General features: G+C 42.0%; 1 protein-coding gene across 3 annotated transcripts in view; it reads right to left on the minus strand.

The window, feature by feature from the left end:
* The window catches only part of KANSL1 (KAT8 regulatory NSL complex subunit 1), a 167,723-nt gene that overhangs the window by 38,186 nt on the left and 111,942 nt on the right, over positions 1–17,595 (minus strand). For all 3 annotated transcript variants that reach the window (XM_056127791.1, XM_056127793.1, XM_056127792.1), the window contains 2 exons: positions 13,650–13,791; positions 2,027–2,128 (listed from right to left, as the gene is read on the minus strand). In XM_056127791.1, coding sequence (XP_055983766.1) covers positions 2,027–2,128; positions 13,650–13,791 — 244 coding nt within the window. The remainder of the gene's footprint in view (positions 1–2,026; positions 2,129–13,649; positions 13,792–17,595) is intronic.

A 17,595-nucleotide genomic window follows, 5' to 3' on the forward strand; every position in this document is an offset into this window, starting at 1 on the left:
GAAACTTAGTCAACATACATATGTAAGGAAAAGATGGGCAGAAGGAAGACGGCACTTAATGCACACACCCACAGAATGTATAAAAGTACTGAGGTACTCAATGTTCTGGAATCACTAATATCTATACAAATCTTTACCCTCAATTCCATGGGCCAAGTATCTACAGTACCAGCACACCGCCACCAACTATCTATGTGTTCTCTCTTATTTATAATACCTATTATGCCTACAGTAATCACTAAATAGTCTCACAACTCAGGGGCTGGAGTACTAGTCTAGCTTTAGGTAGGGCATCTGGCACCCTGTATGGGCCCAAGTCAGGCCTGATCCCTGACTGCAGAGCGAGGAGTAAGCCCTGAACACTGCCGGGTGTGCCCCCTCACACCCCCACAAAATAGTAAGCTTTTCAAAACAGCCTCACACTAAACTTTAAAAAATATTTCTGGGATCGGAGCAATAGTACATACAGCTGGTAGAATGCTCGCCTTGCATGAGGCTGACATAGGTTCAATCTCCGGCATTCCATACGGTCACCCAAGCCTACTTGGGCAGTGAGGAGCCAGGAGTAAGCCCTGAGCACCATCGGCTGTGGCCCACAGCAAAAATTCTGTATGGGGCTGGAGAAATAAGCGTAAATAATAGTAAAAATAAAGAATTCTGTAAATTGTGTAAAATGGACTCACATTATGAATCTGATTAACAGTAAAATATGGCAGTGCTCTTTAATTTTCAAACTATTATCCAGGGATTGGGAATAGTTTAAGTGATCGGAGCAAGTGCGTTGCATGAGGGAGCCCTGGGTTCGATCTCTGCTCCTGAGAACTGCACGCCTTCTACATAATCGACTTTTGAATCATCGTTTCTTTTCTTCATTTATTGCTAGCATCAATATTAAGATCTTGAAGAACATCTTGTGTTCTTCAAGATCTTCAAAAGGGATACCTGAGATGGCTCAATGAACGGGAGCGCATGCTCTGCATGCAAGAGGCTCAGGCATAATTCCTGACATGACAGTCCCCCAAACACCACCCAGGTCTGACCTCCTGCCTGCCAGCCCCCATCTTTATTAGGAAAGTTATTTACCACAGTATTAGATGAGTTCCTGGCTAACAATGATAAATTACAAAAGACAAGCTTTGCTGATCTGAAGATGCCAAATAGACTGATTCAACTCTCAAATAAAGAAATGTTAGCATTCATAAAAGCCAATGATTTTCTAGGGAAAGTGAAAGAAATAAGATGTTCTTGCAATGTAGAAGGAAAATTAAAAAAAAATTTTCTTTTAAGAGAATGAGAAAAAGAGGGAAAAAAATTCAAGAATGAGGTAAATTTTGAATTACACTCTCAAGAGACAGAAACTTTAAAAACAAACACAACAGCTTAGGGACTAGAAGAGAGAATACAGCGATAGGGCACGTGAATAACACAATCCCTAGCACCCCACGTAATCCCCTGAGCCCCGGCAGGAGGAAGCCCTGAACACCATCGGATACAGTCCAAAAACCAAAACCAAACTGCATAAAGTGAGGAGCTGGGGGTAGAACTAAGGGGCTGACACAGACTCGAGGTCTTGCACTGATCTGGCACCACAAAACAAACACACCTCCCCGCACCCCAGAATCATCAACTCCCTACTTCTTCCTTTCCTCTCTGCGCTTGGTAATCAAAAGTAAAATTCTAAGGCTAGAGAGACAGTAAGGCAGGTAGGGTGATAATTCAAAGGTCAGCCACACACCTGTAAAAGGGGCCTTGTGCAGCCCTATAAGGAAATTCAAATCTTGAAAGGGCAGAAGTGATAAAAGGGAATATGGTATTGTTGCTTCCTTCACCTAGCACAAGTATCCCTGCCACAGAGATGTGACAGAGGCTTGAATTCTCAATCGCTCCTTCCATTTGTTGGTTTTAAGACCACATACAGTTGTGTTTAAGGAACCAGGCGGCGCCAGGGATCAAACCTGGGTTGTCTATACATAAAACAAGTGCCTTCATCCTTCATCTATCTCGGCAATGTGTGTCTTCTCCTTACCAGTTTATCATTCCCGGGTTCCGTCTTCACTTCAGTACTAAGCGGAAGAAACAGATCTGCTGCATGCTCTGGGGAAGGTGCGTCCCCGAGAACTACCAATCCCTGCGGACAAAGAGAAACATGGCATAAGTGAATGACATCAACGACAATTCTAAGTCAGGACTTAATCGAGAAAGAGCTTGGGGCAGAGGCCTGTTTTACCAGAGGCCCTTTCCTTTCTTTTATGGTTCTGAAATAAAGCATGGCACTAACAGCTTGGCTTTCTAAGAACAGTTTCAACAGAAGTCAAGCAGAAGCAATGAGCAAGGCCTAGTTCAATAATCCAAACTCAAGCTTCCCATTTCTTCTGTGAGTGCTCAGAGCTTTAGCACTTGTTAGTTATCATTTTACATCTCCCAGATGTAGAAAATGCTATCAGAGCATGGTATCCTATATTCTATTATCACTATACTATGTTAACCCAATGGAGTTTGTAGTGAAGAATTAAAAACTGAAGATGAAGGTGGTAGAGGGTTACCTTGAAGAGTTTTTTAATTCACTGTGAACATTTAGGTTTCTATTTTCAGACAGGAGAATTTCAAGAACAAGGAGGGAAAGTGTCTGATTTATGGTTTAAAGGGCTTAATCTAGCTACTGCGTTGACATGATTGATGGGTGGGTGGTAAAGAGAGAATTTGTTGGCACAAAGTGATTCTTGATGATCAGTCAACAATGATTTACTGAAGATGCTTCCTGCGCTGTGAGAGAAGGGAATAGTGGGCTTGGTCAAGGTTTCTGGTCTTTGTACCAGGAAGGATGGCTCAAAGGGCTAGCGCATGTGGGAGTCCCAGTTTTGATTCCTGGCACATGCCCAAGCACCATGAGGAGTGCCTGAACCTTAAGCACCCAGCTGGAGAAGCCCCACACCTAGCTCTGTACTAAGGTGGGGTATGGAGCCAGGTATAGTTCCCTAAACCTCAAGAAAGTAGTTCACATCTATCTCTTATTTCGGGAGGGTGGGGGCTGCAGGGTGGGGGACTTGCCACACCTCCTGCTCAGGGATGACCCTTGGCTCTGGGCATAGGGAACTGTATGTGGAATCGCCTATTCAACTGGGGCTGGCCACGCCTAAGACAGTAACCTTAACCAGCAATGCTATCTCATCAGCTCCTGCCCACTACATTTTTTTAAAAACTGAATCACCGTGAGATAGAGTTACAAAACTGTCCATGTTAGGGTTTCATTCATACAATTCACACATTCCAACACCCATCCCTCCACCAGTGTACCTTTTCCACCACCAATGTCCCCAACTTCCCTCCTGCCACCCAGCTGCCAGCCTGTCTACTTTTACTTATCAGAAGTCGAATCCCGTGTTACCCAAGCATGTGGTGTCCCAGGAACACTGCCTGTGTGGAGAGCTATCTTTTCCTTTATTTGATTTGGGGTCCTGCACAATGGTGCTCAGGACTTACTCCTGACTTTGCACTCCAGAATTACTCTGGTGGGCCACATGCAAGGAAAACGCCCCACCATTGTGCTCTCTCTCCAGGCCCTAAACCCTATAATTTTTATTGTAGATCGGTTGCCTAAAATACTTTTTACATTTTGGGTTTAGCTTTTGGATGACACCCAGCTGTTCTGAGGGCTTAGAACTGCTCTATGCTCAGGGATCACTCCTGGAGATACCCCAGGGACCTTACGTGGTGCTGGGAGTTGGCTGTGAGCAAGACAGTGCCTTTCCCGTTATACATTCTCCAGTCCATAAAATACTTAAAAATAAATCTCCCGGGGTTGGAGTGATATAGCACAATGGGTAGGGTGTTTGCCTTGCATGCGGCACGACCCAGGTTCAATTCCCAGCATCCCATATGGTCCCCTGAGCACAGCCAGGAGTAATTCCTGAGTGCATGAACCAGGAGTAACCCCTGTGCATCGCTGGGTGTGACCCAAAAAGCAAAACAAAACAAACAAACAAAAAAACAAAAAAACCCCCAAAACTCTCTTTGCAAACACGTTTGAGTGTCATATAGATACACCTAATACTTCATCTATACACAGCCTTTTCTCTTCAAAATATGCAATTTCACTAGCATACAAAAGCAGTTAGATTTACTATATTATACTTCATACCCAAAAGGAAGAAATTAAAATCTCTAAGAAAAGTGATTAAATAGCCAAGTAGTAAAAAAGAAAAAAAAAAAACAGTGAGTTCAGGTAATACCACTGAGCCTTTCTGGGTGGTAGAGAAACAGAGGGGGGTGTGGTGCTCCAGGGCTGTGGACCCAGCCCGAAGGGAGTGCAGGCCTGTGCGCCCGAGACCCCAGGTCTGATCTTAGCTTTTGGATGATACCCAGCTGTTCTGAGGGCTTACTCCTGGCTCTATGCTCAGGGATCATTCCTGGAGATACCCCAGGGACCTTACGTGGTGCTGGAAGTTGGCTGTGAGCAAGACAGTGCCTTTCCCATTGTACATTCTCCAGCCCATAAGATACTTAAAAATAAATACAGACAACCCCTGCCCACCACTGCCTATTATATCCCATTCATCAGGGAAAGTCACATTATCTTCATCTAGCTTTGGATAGAAGGGTGGACTCTGTATAAAGTACTCTGCTATCCTGCTGCAACAAAAGTCGGAGATAAGGTGAAAGCAGAAAAGAGAGTCTCTCTCATTACTTAAAATTGCTTCCCAAATAAGATTACTATAGTTAACAGGCATAAAAGAAAAGGTTAATAATGACAAAGAAAATAGCATCAAGCTCCATTCCACCCCTGTCACGGCAACCCCACGCTGAGTTTTCTAGCATTCTGAATTTCCACTAGATCAGTGATGCAATGCTGTGGCAATAACCCAGAGTGGCTGCACTTCAAAACAGTCAGCAACCAGTAGGGCCAAAAAAGTCTGGACGCATCTCCCCACCCTTGAGCCCTGCTTAAGACAAAACCAGGATAATGCCTGGGATGTCCTTGCCCAGGCATCCTACACGTACAGGAAAACCCAAGAAATGGATTTAGGTCCCAACTGCATGCAGATATAACTTGTCCCTACAAATAACTCCTCTATGGAAACACAGAGCCATCCAATACATGCTTCGTTTTGCTTTCTTGGTTTTTGGGTCATATCTGGCAGTGCTCAAGGGAGCACCTGTGGCGATGGGGATAGAACCCAGGTTGGCCACATGCAAGGCAAGGGTTATCCACAGTACCTTCTCTTCAGTCCCATTAACTTCTTTTTCTTTTTAAGAGAAGGGTGGGGAAAAAGAAATTAGGCTAAAAAGGGAGTAACTAGTAGGAGGAATTGTGCTAAGCCTGATCATAAAACACAGCTATCCTTCTGCATCCTTCAGAAAAGGAAAAATAAAACTGAGCTGTGTACTTCAGTTAATTGCTCCCCCTTTACCAATTTCAGATAACATATGGAGTAAAAATACAAGATAAGGAACACCACCTCATAATTTGGAGTTAATTACATATATTCACTATTCATCATAAGTAGGTCAATCATCCCATCCCCATCCATCTTAAAATAATTCGTTAACCTCACTGCAGACCAGTTCTACAAGAACCAACTTGGGCAGTCTGGACAGATGCAGCTATCCACAACACTCTCTAATTTCATTCAGACGAGAACTTCAACTGCTTTACATCAACCGAGAGATAAAGGTGTGCTGGACTTGTTATTCTCATCCAGCTCCTCTGTCCGGAAGATTCAACACTCTCCCACCCCTCATTCTCCTGAGTATTTCTACCGCTAGCCATTCCTATAATTTCACAGAAAGTAAAAATGAAGATACAATGTCTTATACCGGACAAGGATGCTGAAGACTACGTTAAGAGAAAATTCTCTTCAGTAACAGAACTTACTTCATCCACGTGCTACTATCCCCACACCCCCTCAATTTTATTCACCAGGTTTGGAATTTGAAGGAATATACCCAAAGAAAAAGAGGAAAAAACAGAACTGTAGAGAGTTAGGCAAGAAAATGCACTGGACTCATAAATAGCCCTGTATCATACAGATTTAGCTGTGCTTCTTCCAATCCTAAAAACTAACATTTACTCTGGAAACTAAACCTAAATGGTCTTATGGAGAGTATACACTGGTTTCCTTTTAAGACACTGGGGCAGCAGCGCTCGCGTAAGCACTATAATATGGAGAAGAATACAGAGGAGCTCCTGGAATCTGTTACCCTTTCTCCAAAGAGAAACAAGAACTATGACTGCCAGAAAAGACTTTCCCACCAAAACTCACGATGAAAATTAATACCAATCTTCTGGAAGAACAGAAACTGGCAACTATCTAGTAAGAGGTCTCAAATACTTCCCCACTTGGACAATGTCAGTTAAAAAAAAAAGAACAAACAAAACACATTGCCAGGGGATGGAGAGATATAGTATTAGATATTAGAGATACAGGTTAAGGTGCTTGCCTTACGTGTGGCCAAACCAGGTTCAATCCTCAACACCTTTTAGGGTTGCCTGCCTGAGCAGAGGACTAGGAGTCAGCCTTGAGTACTGCGACATGTGGTCCGGGGGAAAAAAAAAGAAAAAAGAAGTAAATAAATAATTGGGAGGGGTCAGAGAGAAAGAAGAGGGGTCAAGGTGCCTGCCGTGCAATCCCTGGCCCCACAGGTCCCCTGAGTACTACTGTCAGGAGTCATTCCTAAGCAGAGCACCAGAACAGCCCCTGAGCACCGCTGGGTATGGCTCAAAACATAAAAACAATAAACAAGAAACTTGAAAAGGCCCCCTTGATCTCTTCCTAACTAATACAAGGAGGAAATCTTGACTTGCAGTCACATCAGAAGAGTACCTCAGGGGACCAGTTTCTGAGCGAACTTATGGACCACCACCAGCCTGTAACTGGCTGTCCCCAAACTGGGCTTGCTTGTTCTTTTGCTCTATAAAAATTTTCTGGTTAGGTAGGCAGAGAAGATGTTGTTTGGAGAAGAGACGTCCCCCACCCCCCACCCTGCTGGCATGTTAAGAATAAAGCTCTTCCCTTCATCATCACCGAGTCTTTGCTTTGACCGGATCTTAAGCAGCAGTGCGGTCCCTATATATGTGCCTTAAGTCTCAACTGTCAAGGGCCAGCAGGCTGAGAACTGCTGGGTGCAGCCCCAGGCCCACTGCTGTGGTTATAGCCTGTGAAAACAGAAACACCATTCCAAGGACCAGACGGTAATTCCAAGGGCTGCAGATTCATAGGTTTGAATCCTGGCACCATAGGATATGACACCATCTCCTCCCCACAGGGCTGAGGGTGAGGTAAAGAGATAAAAGGTTAGATACTAGATGGAAACTTGATTTTTGGCGATAATCATACTTGGGGGCCACATCCAGTGACTGGATGTTGGGCCACAACCAATAACGCTCAGGGCTTTCTTATGGCTTGGTGCTCAGGTAACACTCCTGGTGGGGTTCAGGAGCCATATGGGGTGCCAGGGATCAAAGCTGGATGAGCCATGTACCAGACAAGCATACTATCCACTGTACTATCCGTCCAGTTCCCATTTTTCTTTTTTGGGTCACACCCAGCAAGGCTCAGGGGTTACTCCTGGCTCTGCACTCAAGAATCACTCCTGACTGTGCTTGGGGGACCATGTGGGATGCCAGGGATCTAACCCAGGTTGGCCGTGTGCAAGGCAAACACCCGACTTGCTGTACTATCCTTGTTAATTATAGTATTTTATCTATAGAAGTTGATTATTATTATTTTTTTTTGCTTTTTAGGTCACACCTGGCAATGCGCAGGGATTACTTCTGGCTCTGAACTCAGAAATTACTCCTGGCAGTGCTCAGGGGACCATATGGGATGCTGGGAATCAAACTCAGGTAGGCGCATGCAAGGCAAATGCCCTACCCGCTGTGCTATCACTCTAGCCCATCTATAAAAGTTGATATAAAAGCTGTTCATGGAAATTTAAGAGACTAATATTAATGCTCCCTTAATTTAAATAAAAAATTTTTAAAAAAAGTCAATATTTAAATTTCTAAAAGAGCCTTAGCCCCCAGGACAAGAGATAATACAGCAGGTGAGGCACTTGATTTGCATGCTGCTGACGTAATATCATATAGAAGGTCCCCCAAGGACCACCAGGAGTGATCCCTGATCGAGGAGTAAGTCCTGAACATCACCAGGTGTGGCCCAAAAAAGAACAGAAATAAACAATTTTTATCCTCCAAAGACAGAATAGAACTCTCCAGATGACTGTGGTTAAATTCATAGGGGTCCATACAATACAGGTGACTGTGGCAAATCTTGGAGTAGGATGGGAAATGGAACTTTTGAGGGATAGGGGGCACAGCTGGCTGTGCTCAGAAATAACTTCCTGGTGGTGCTCAGGGGACCGTATGTGGTACCCAGGATCAAACCCTAGTCAGCCAGCCTAGAGCAAGCACTTGCCCTACTCACTCAAATATCTCTCTGGGAACACAAACACGTGTTGCTAAAATATGAAGGGTTAAAAACCTCTTATTTAAGTAACTCAGCCACCAAAAGCAACCACTGACTTGAACAACAGCTACAACAGCTATGGGGTAGACAGTCAAAGCCCAGCAGGACGCTCACTTGGTTGTATGAACAAACCTGACCTCTTTGACCCTTTGTTCTTAAATTTGTGATTAAAGTATTTAGCAGTTTCTGGTGCACATAAAAGCTCAAAGACCTTTTTTCCTCCTCCTTTTCTTTGGGGGCGGGGTAGGTGGGAAGGGAGACACACATCCAGTGATGCTGCTCAGAAATCATTCCTGGCAGGGCTCAGGGACCCATACATGGTGTCAGGAATCAAGCCTGGGTAGCATGCCAGGTACTCTACCTGCTGTATGACTGCTTCGGCTCTGAGCCAAAGACAAAGCTCAACGATTTCTATTATTACAGTGCCACATACAGACCAACTACAAGTCACCTTACCATTTTCCCTCCCTTGTCCCCCACTCCCCCCGGTGCATCTGTGTGGTAAATTATGCTGCTCATATGTTACAGGTATTCAACCCTCAGCCTGTCACAGTCATGTTTATCCAGAACCTATGTGACCTACGTGGAAGCAGACGTCATCAATACAAGATAAGCCCTAGACAGTTGGCACTTAATCGCCAAAAATGTTAGAAAAAGCCAAGTTGAGAAAGGAAATGTGAAGATGGAAGAAGAAATTGAAGTACTATACCAAGAAACAAGGAACTCAAGCATTTGCCCGAGCCACGAAAGGAAGGAGGAGGCCAGAAAAAGGGGTAAACTAAGGATTTTCTCCTAGAATCTAAGAAAGAGCACAGCCATGCCTATAAGTTTCTACTTTCTAGTAGGCAGATTTTAGAGAGGTAAAGGTAAAAGGTAAAGGCCCTCCCGTTGATCGTCGATTTGCTCGAGTGGGCCCAGTAACGTCTCCATGGGAGACTTTGTTGTTACTGTGTCTGGCGTATCAAATACTCTTGGTAGCTTGCCGGGCTCTCCGAGAGGGGTGGAGGAATCGAACTCGGGTCGGCCATGTTGGCCGTGTGTAAGGCGAACGCCCTACCCTCTGTGCTATCACTGGGTATGACCCAAAAAGCAAAAAAAAAAAAAAAAAAAAATTTTTTTCTTCTAGGGATGGTGCATGTTTTCCTCAGTTCTTCGCAAAGGAAAAAGCAATTAAGCAATTTTCTTTTTTTTAGGGAATTTTATATATATTTACCACTCAGTTTATGGTACTTTATTAAAATAGCCCCAGAAAATGTACATGTTTATTTTAAAGACTTCAAATAAGTCTGCATATTTAATAAAGTCATGATTTTTCTTGATATATCGCTTATTGAAATTACCATTCTATCTTTACTCTGCCAGTCAAAAATTCGTGACAGACGTTGTGTATTCCTACTCTAGAGATAGAGCAGTAGTGCAACCCAACAGAAGGTGTACGCTGGAGACCTGGCTTATCCCTGACACCACAAAAACAACCAACCTTAAAAGGAATAGAAAAGCTAATCTTAAAATGATACTTTTATAGACCAGGAAACCAAGACTCAGAAGTGAGACCTTCTTCTCAAGGCAGTAAGACAGTAGCAAAGCCAGAATTACCCACAAAATTGTCATGTTTAAGTTCTGTATTTCTTCTAATAAACTACGCTCTGATGGATAAAGTCCCTAGGTAATATAGGTATAAAATGAGAACAACTGCTTTCCAAAAATTTAGAAATGACTAGGACCTTGAAACTTTCCAAATACAAGAATCACTGCTGCTGAATTATTAAAGAATATGGGAGGGGCCGGAGAGATAGCACACTGGGGAGTGTACTTCCCTTGTCCCAGACAACTCAGGTTTGCTTCCCAGCATTTATGTTCTCTGAGTCCCACCAGGAGTGATCTTTGAGTGACGTCAGGAGAAGTCCTGAGCACTACCATATGTACCCCAAAAACCAAAAGAGTAAGGCAGAGATAAAAACCAAATTAAGAATTTCTTCTCATAGTTGTTTTTCCCTTCTCATAGTTTTGATGTAAACCAATGCATATTGTTAAAAGAGTCAAATGAAGTATACATCAAGAACTTAAATGTACCTACACATTTTCTACACTTTGACCAAGTGTTCCTAAATCGTTAATTCTTATTTTATATATGAGCAGTTTTAGGTTCACAGCAAAACTGAGAGAAAAGTCAGAGATAATATTCCATTACAGGGGCTGGAAACAGTACAGCAGAGCAACTTGTCTTGCACGCATCCCACCTGGGTTTGTTCCCCAGCATTCTATATGGTCCTTTAAGCAGTGCTAGGAGTAATTCCTGATGGCGGACCCAGGAATAACCTCTGAGCATCACCAGGCATAGCTCAAAAGCCAAAAATAAAAGAACCATATTTAAAAAAAGTTCCATTCCATGACAAGTATTTTTCCTTCCACACTTCTCTGTATTTTCCAAGTTTCCAAGTATTTCATCTATTCTTATATACATATATATATATTTGGTTTAGGGGGTCACACTTGGCAGTGAGCGCTCAGTGTTTACTCCTAACAGGACTCTGGAAACACTTTGTGGTGCCAGGAATTGAACTCTGGTGGGCCGAGTGTAAGTCCTTTCCAGCTGTACGCCTACAATTCTATAATATTTTAGAATCTTTAAATAGAACAGTTCTTACAAGCAAAGTATGTCTGAGTTTAGCTAAAATTATTTATTAGTAGCAGATGAAATAATGATATATCTTACAACTAACAGCATCTATGATTTATTATACATGGTAGTTTTACAGAGAACTTATAACAATATACATACACAAACATTCATAAATATATAAACAGAAAATGCAACAATATGATTACTAATTAACCCCAATTGTCAGTAAGATACTAAATCTCTCAAATATGGAGATTACAACTTAATGACTATAAAAACCCGCACACACTCTTTTCCTCCACACAGGCCATATACTACCATTCCAGATCATATTTTACAAACATCACTTTGTGGGCCACATGGATCAAAGGATTTGAGCAGGTGCTTTCCTGTGCCACACGGTCCCCCCAGTAATAAGTGTGGCCCAGGAGCATGAGCCAATAGTGGTTCTCTAACACGTCCTCCAAAACCATACAGAACAAAATTATAAAAACAAGAAATTGTGGGGGGGATGGGGGATGGGAGGGATACTGGGATCCGTGGTGGTGGGAAATGTGCACTGGTGGAGGGATGGGTATTTGATCATTGTATAATTGAAACCCAAGCACAAAAATTTGTAAGTCTATAACTGTACCTCATGGTGTCTCACTAATAAAAATTAAATATATATATATATATACATATATATATATATATATATCACTGTCACTGTCCTCCCGTTGTTCATCGATTTGCTCGAGTGGGCCCAGTAATGTCATCACTGTGACAATTGTTACTGTGTTTGGCATATCAAATACATCACGGGTAGCTTGCCAGGCTTTGCTGTGTAGGCGAGATACTCTCGGTCGCTTGCCGGGCTCTCTGAGAGGGGTGGGGGAATTGAACTCGGGTCGGCAATGTTGGCTGTGTGCAAGGCAAAGGCCCTACCTGCTGTGCTATCACTCCAGCCCATGTATATATATATATAAAATTCCCTAAAAAAAAGAAAATTGCTTAATTGCTTTTTCCTTTGTGAAGAACTGAGGAAAACATGCACCATCCCTAGAAGAAAAAAAAAAAATTTTTTTTTTTTGCTTTTTGGGTCATACCCAGCAATGCTCAGGAGTTACTCCTGGCTCATGCACTCAGGAATTACTCCTGGCAGTGCTTGGGGGACCATATGGGATGCCGGGGGTCGAACCTGGGTCGGCCGCATGCAAGGTAAACGCCCTACCCGCTGTACTATCACTCCGTTCCCCTAGTAAATATTTTAAATTTTAATTTTGAGCAGCGCACTTACTCCATTTTTTCACCCCAAAGGGGACAATCTATTAACAACAACAATTTGTTTAAATATTTTAAATTCTTACCCTCAACTATAATATACACTACTGGAGTTTTGAAGAATTATATGAACACTTTTGTTTGTTTTTGGGTCATACTTGGAGATGCTCAGGGGTTACTCCTGGCTCTGCACTCAGGAATTACTCCTGGCGGTGCTCGGGGGACCATATGGGATGCTGGGAATCGAACCCGGGTTGGCTGCATGCATCCGCTTGCAAGGCAAACGCCCTACCTGCTGTGTTATCGTGCCAGCCGCATATGAGCACATTTTTGGACAGAGGGTGAAAGAATATGTCAATAGAATTTAAAAAAATGAAAGACAAAAAAATTTTACTTCAACCTGTTGTGTCAGCTGGTCCACTTTCAAGTCCTGGCTACTCATGAATTGAATGAAGCCAGTTCACCGTACCAAAAAAAAAAAATTAAGGATATGCGTGGCATTTAGGCAGGACAGAAGGTCTGTAACAATCATTTTTAGGAGCAGATTATTCATCTAGATTTATGTGTCCAGTCACATAAGCATCCTTATGATGCTTAACTGCATCAAACTACAACAAAAATACCTCGTGAGAATGTAAGTGCCACAAAAATAGGAACTGTATTCACACGAAGGAGCGCAGGACCAGCAGAGGCGCACTCACAAAGGAGCTCTTTCAGGCACAGTCAGCCCTCAGTCAAGCCCAAGTGGAGCAGAAAAATCTTCCCCAAGTTGACTTTAAGAGGAAAAATGATTCACAATGCCACTATCAAAGACAAAAGCAAATAAAATGGCAAAAACTAGTTTTGTTGCAGATAGAAGTACAGAGGGGAAGATTCTCTAATCATTAACGTTTAACTTTGCCTCCACGGTTTTCTAGAAAAAATTTTACTTCTCCTCAAGAAAGCAAAAGAAAACGTCACAGCAAAACAGAAAATAGATGAAAGTCCTTGGTGGTCACCACTTTTTTTCCATGACCACAACAATATTACGGTTAAAGTCAATGGCCCACATTAGTCTCATTTTCCATGTTTCCTGTTAGCCCTGATACACAAAATTGTTCTAAATACATGTTTAATTTACCCATTATATTCTAACACTGTTATCTGTATTATACTAAGCAACAACAGGCTCAAACAAATTAAACTAGATCATATTAAACCACTCTCTTTGACATAGTTAAGAGTTACTGAGGGATGGGAGAAAAGGGATAATGGTTATTTTTAGCTGGGCTGAAAAAGACCAGACACTTATCCCTTACCTTATTAGCACGTATCTGTTTGTAAATATCTGTTTGCTGCCGAATTCGATATTCCAAGTCAGAAACATGAGCTTGCAACCAATTCCAGCGGCTGACGATCGCGGCTCGGTCCGCAGCCCATCTCCATTCTGACCTGCGCCTCCTACAAGAAAACAAGCGGTACAGTAAGATACTAAGTGGCAGCGGGCAGGTGTGAACATATCAGTATACAGACTTCAAGCTATGCCAAAAAATGGACATCTGGATAAAACTGTACCTGGCTATGTTCAGGACTTGAACCAGGGCCAGCCTGCATGCAAGGCAAACGCCTAAACTCTATAATGTTCTCTCTGGCCCTTGTGATGGTGATTTTAAAAATTAGTACTTTCTGGGGCTGGAGAGATAGCACAGCAGGTAGGATGCTTGCCTTGCACGCGGCCGACCTGGGTTCGATTCAAAGCATCCCATATGGTCCCCTGAGCACTGCCAGGAGTAACTCCTGAGTTCAGAGCCAGGAGTAACCCCTGTGCATCGCCAGGTGTGACCCAAAAAGAAAAAAAAAATTAGTACTTTCAGACTGAAGAGACAGTACAGGGTTTGTGCTCGCCTTGCAAAGAGCAGACCCCAGCACTGTGTATGGTGGTCTCCTGACAGCACCAGAAGTAGTCTGTGAACACAGAATCCGGAATACGATTCGAACACCAGAGTATGGTCTGAAACTTCAAGAAATTAAAATGCATATGATCCCTTAAGCTCTACCAGGAATGATCCCTGAGTGCAGGGCCAGAAGAAAGCCCTGAGCACTGCCAGGTATGGCCCCCAACAAAAACCAAACAAACCCAAAAGACACCATAAAAAAAAATTACAGCACTATTACAGTACTAACAATAATTTTACACAAATAACAGAAAAGAGTAAAACCTAAAAAGCATAAAGTAGAAAATAAAAAACAGGAAGTAACTAAAGGCAGAAACTAGCTCTACCAATCTTAGTCTTAAAAAGGATAAGGTGGGGCTGGAGCGATAGCATAGCGGGTAGGGCGTTTGCTTTGTATGCAGTGGGCCCGGGTTCGATTCTCAGCATCCCATATGGTCCCCTGAGCATCGCCAGGTGTGACCAACCCCCAAAAAATAAAATAAAAATTTAGAAGAAACTTTCTTAAAAAAAAAAAAAAGGATAAGGTGGTACAGAAAAAGACACAAAGACCAGTAACTATTTCAGTACTCTAAAAATAAGAAATGGATATATCAAAGAGATAAGTATTAATATTACTGAGAAAACAGTAAATCACACAATAAAAGCCCTGATACTGTCAAACTTTTACATGGAAAATGTTTAGTCCTTTTTACCCCTGTAAAATCACACCAATTAATTAAAAAAATATATTTTTCTGAGGGGCACACCTGGGGGTACTCAAGGCTTACTCCTGGTTCTGTGCTCAGGCTCATAGACAGTACTGAGGATCCAACTGGGGGCTGCTGTGTGGAAGGAAGAGCCTGAACCCTTGCACCATATCTCTGGCCCCGTGACTACTGATTTTGGAATTACAAAATCTGAAGCACCAAGAATGAATTCTTGAATGAATTCAAGAATGGATTCTTAAAACAGCTAATTTTCAAAGTATAATAGAAGAGTTAACAAAGTTAAAAAAAAAAAAAAGGCATGCAACTGGTTGACAGAATCAGTAACACACACAACTAAACATTAAAGACCAGAATGTAAGGGCCGAGAGAAATCGCCCAACCAACTGGAGCACATGCTTCACCTACAGGAGGCCTAGATTCGGCTCCTTACATGGCCTGCTCATTTCCCTGGGCACTAAGCTGGCAGCACCCCCCAAGCACTGCCAAATGTGGCACCCAAATCAAATAAGCAACTCAGTGAAAGATGAATAGAAAATACAAATATGAAAGATTTTAAAATGTCAAAACAGGTAAAATGTACCATGTGCCTCATTAGATTTTGATTTAAGTAGTAGTATTGTGTCAAATGTTGAGTCATCTCAAGTCTAGATTGAAAAAACCAACTGTTTGTTGAGATGTAGAAAACAGAAATTGAGACACCGCTTTTAACAATAATAAGCAGCACTAGCACTAACACTTTCGCAGAGTAATTTGGAAATACCTGACTAGGTGAAATAGTACATACCTTTTATGAAATTTTATTTCTGAGGTCATAACCTGAATACTGCATGAAGAAATAGGATCATTGCAATAAGGTTTATAATAGTTTAGTTACAATATAATTTGCTCCAGTAGGGAATAAATAAGTAAGCCACAATTCCTTTAATGATTTTTCAACAGTAATAAAAACAAGCCACAACACTGTTATTGACCTGACTAAATCTCAGAAGACAACAGAAAAACTCACATAAAAAATAAATACATAGGGGGCTGGAGAGATACTACAGCAGCAGGGTGCTTGCCTTGAAAGTGCAGACCTGGGTTTGGTATCCAGCAACTCATATGGTGCCCCGAGCACCAGAAGAAATTCCTGAGAACAACGAAACCAAACCAAAAAAAGTGTCATAGAATGGATGTACCATTGTTTCAGGGCCAGGTTCCTCTACCAAGAAGAAAAAAAAAGTTGGGATTTTAGTTCTAACAATGAAATGTTTGACTATTTCAATCCCTATGATCAGCAGTATCCAGTTATCTCCTTGTTTTAGTAACCACATATTCTATAGTTCTGTAATCTTACAGAAATAGATTAAGATAAAAGATAACTTTCTTCTTTAAAGTACAATTATAATTGCTTCAATGTTAGCTGCAGTTCTAACTTTAGCCCCAATTTAGGAAAGTACCCCCAGAGGTCAAATATAACCCTGGGATCAATCCTGAACTATAAAAATACACAGGCTAATTTCACAAGCAGTGGAGCACTTCCTTGAATGCGGATGACCCAGGTTTGATCCTCAACACCAGGCATGGCTCAACAAGCCCTAACAGGAGTGATCCCTGAGCACAGAGTCAGGGGATCCTAAGCTCTAAACAATGCCTGGCAGGGCCCACAAACCAAAACCAATTAAAAAAATTTTAGAAAAGGAAAAACTGTAACGCTAACTTACCCTCACCACCTAGTCCCAACTTTCATTTGTGTTCAAGGGTTATGAAATGCTAGTTTGACATGTTGATTCTTTTTCTTTTGCTGCTGGGCCATTCCCAGTGATGCCTGTGCTATTATTTCAGGTCTGTATTGACCACAGTAGCAAACTCCCACCTTACTGCCATTGGGTGACCCTAATTTCCTCCTCAGCCTACACTCCTAGTATGTCACATTACTTTTCCTAAAGAAAGTTACCTCAAACCTAATTTCTTCTCCCTCTGATGTGTAAAAAGCAAACAGAAGCCAAAATGTGATCAATAAAATCAATGCAACATCTATTTTATGAAAAATTATCCACCACATGTTTTAATAATAATGGCTAGCCAAAATAAAATTTCGAATATTGAAAACCAAAGAGAGTGTGTGTGTGTGTGTGGGTGTGAGTTTTTGGCTAAGTCACAGCACCTCTGCCCTTAGTCATCCTTGGTGGACTGGACAAGGAGGCCTGGGCACTCTGTCCAGTGATCCTTAACGATGAGCTTAGCTGACAAGCACCACAACAGTATTCAAGGATACCACACTCTACATTAGGGAGAAAGATAAAGACTAAATTTCTTATCTTTGTAGTTGACATAAAAAAAAATTATTCAATCAAAATTTTTATTCTTGTTAAATGTCAAGGGGGAAAAAAAGGAAACAAAAACACACTGAAAGGTTAAAAAATGAAAAACAAAACAAAACCCCAAAACACCAAAGCTCCTAAAACTTTTTAGACAGCGCTTTGATGGTCCCCTTTTCTTTGATATTAAAGAAAAATCCTTTTCAACTTTCCTAGGATCAAAACTTAACAAGCCTGCTTGACAGGTACTGTTCCAAATACCAACACAGAACTCACTCTCCTCCTGATAGTATTTTTTCTGAG

Source organism: Sorex fumeus, unplaced genomic scaffold (genome assembly GCF_029834395.1).
Source record: "Sorex fumeus unplaced genomic scaffold, SorFum_2.1 ptg000063l, whole genome shotgun sequence".
Classification (NCBI taxonomy): domain Eukaryota; kingdom Metazoa; phylum Chordata; class Mammalia; order Eulipotyphla; family Soricidae; genus Sorex; species Sorex fumeus.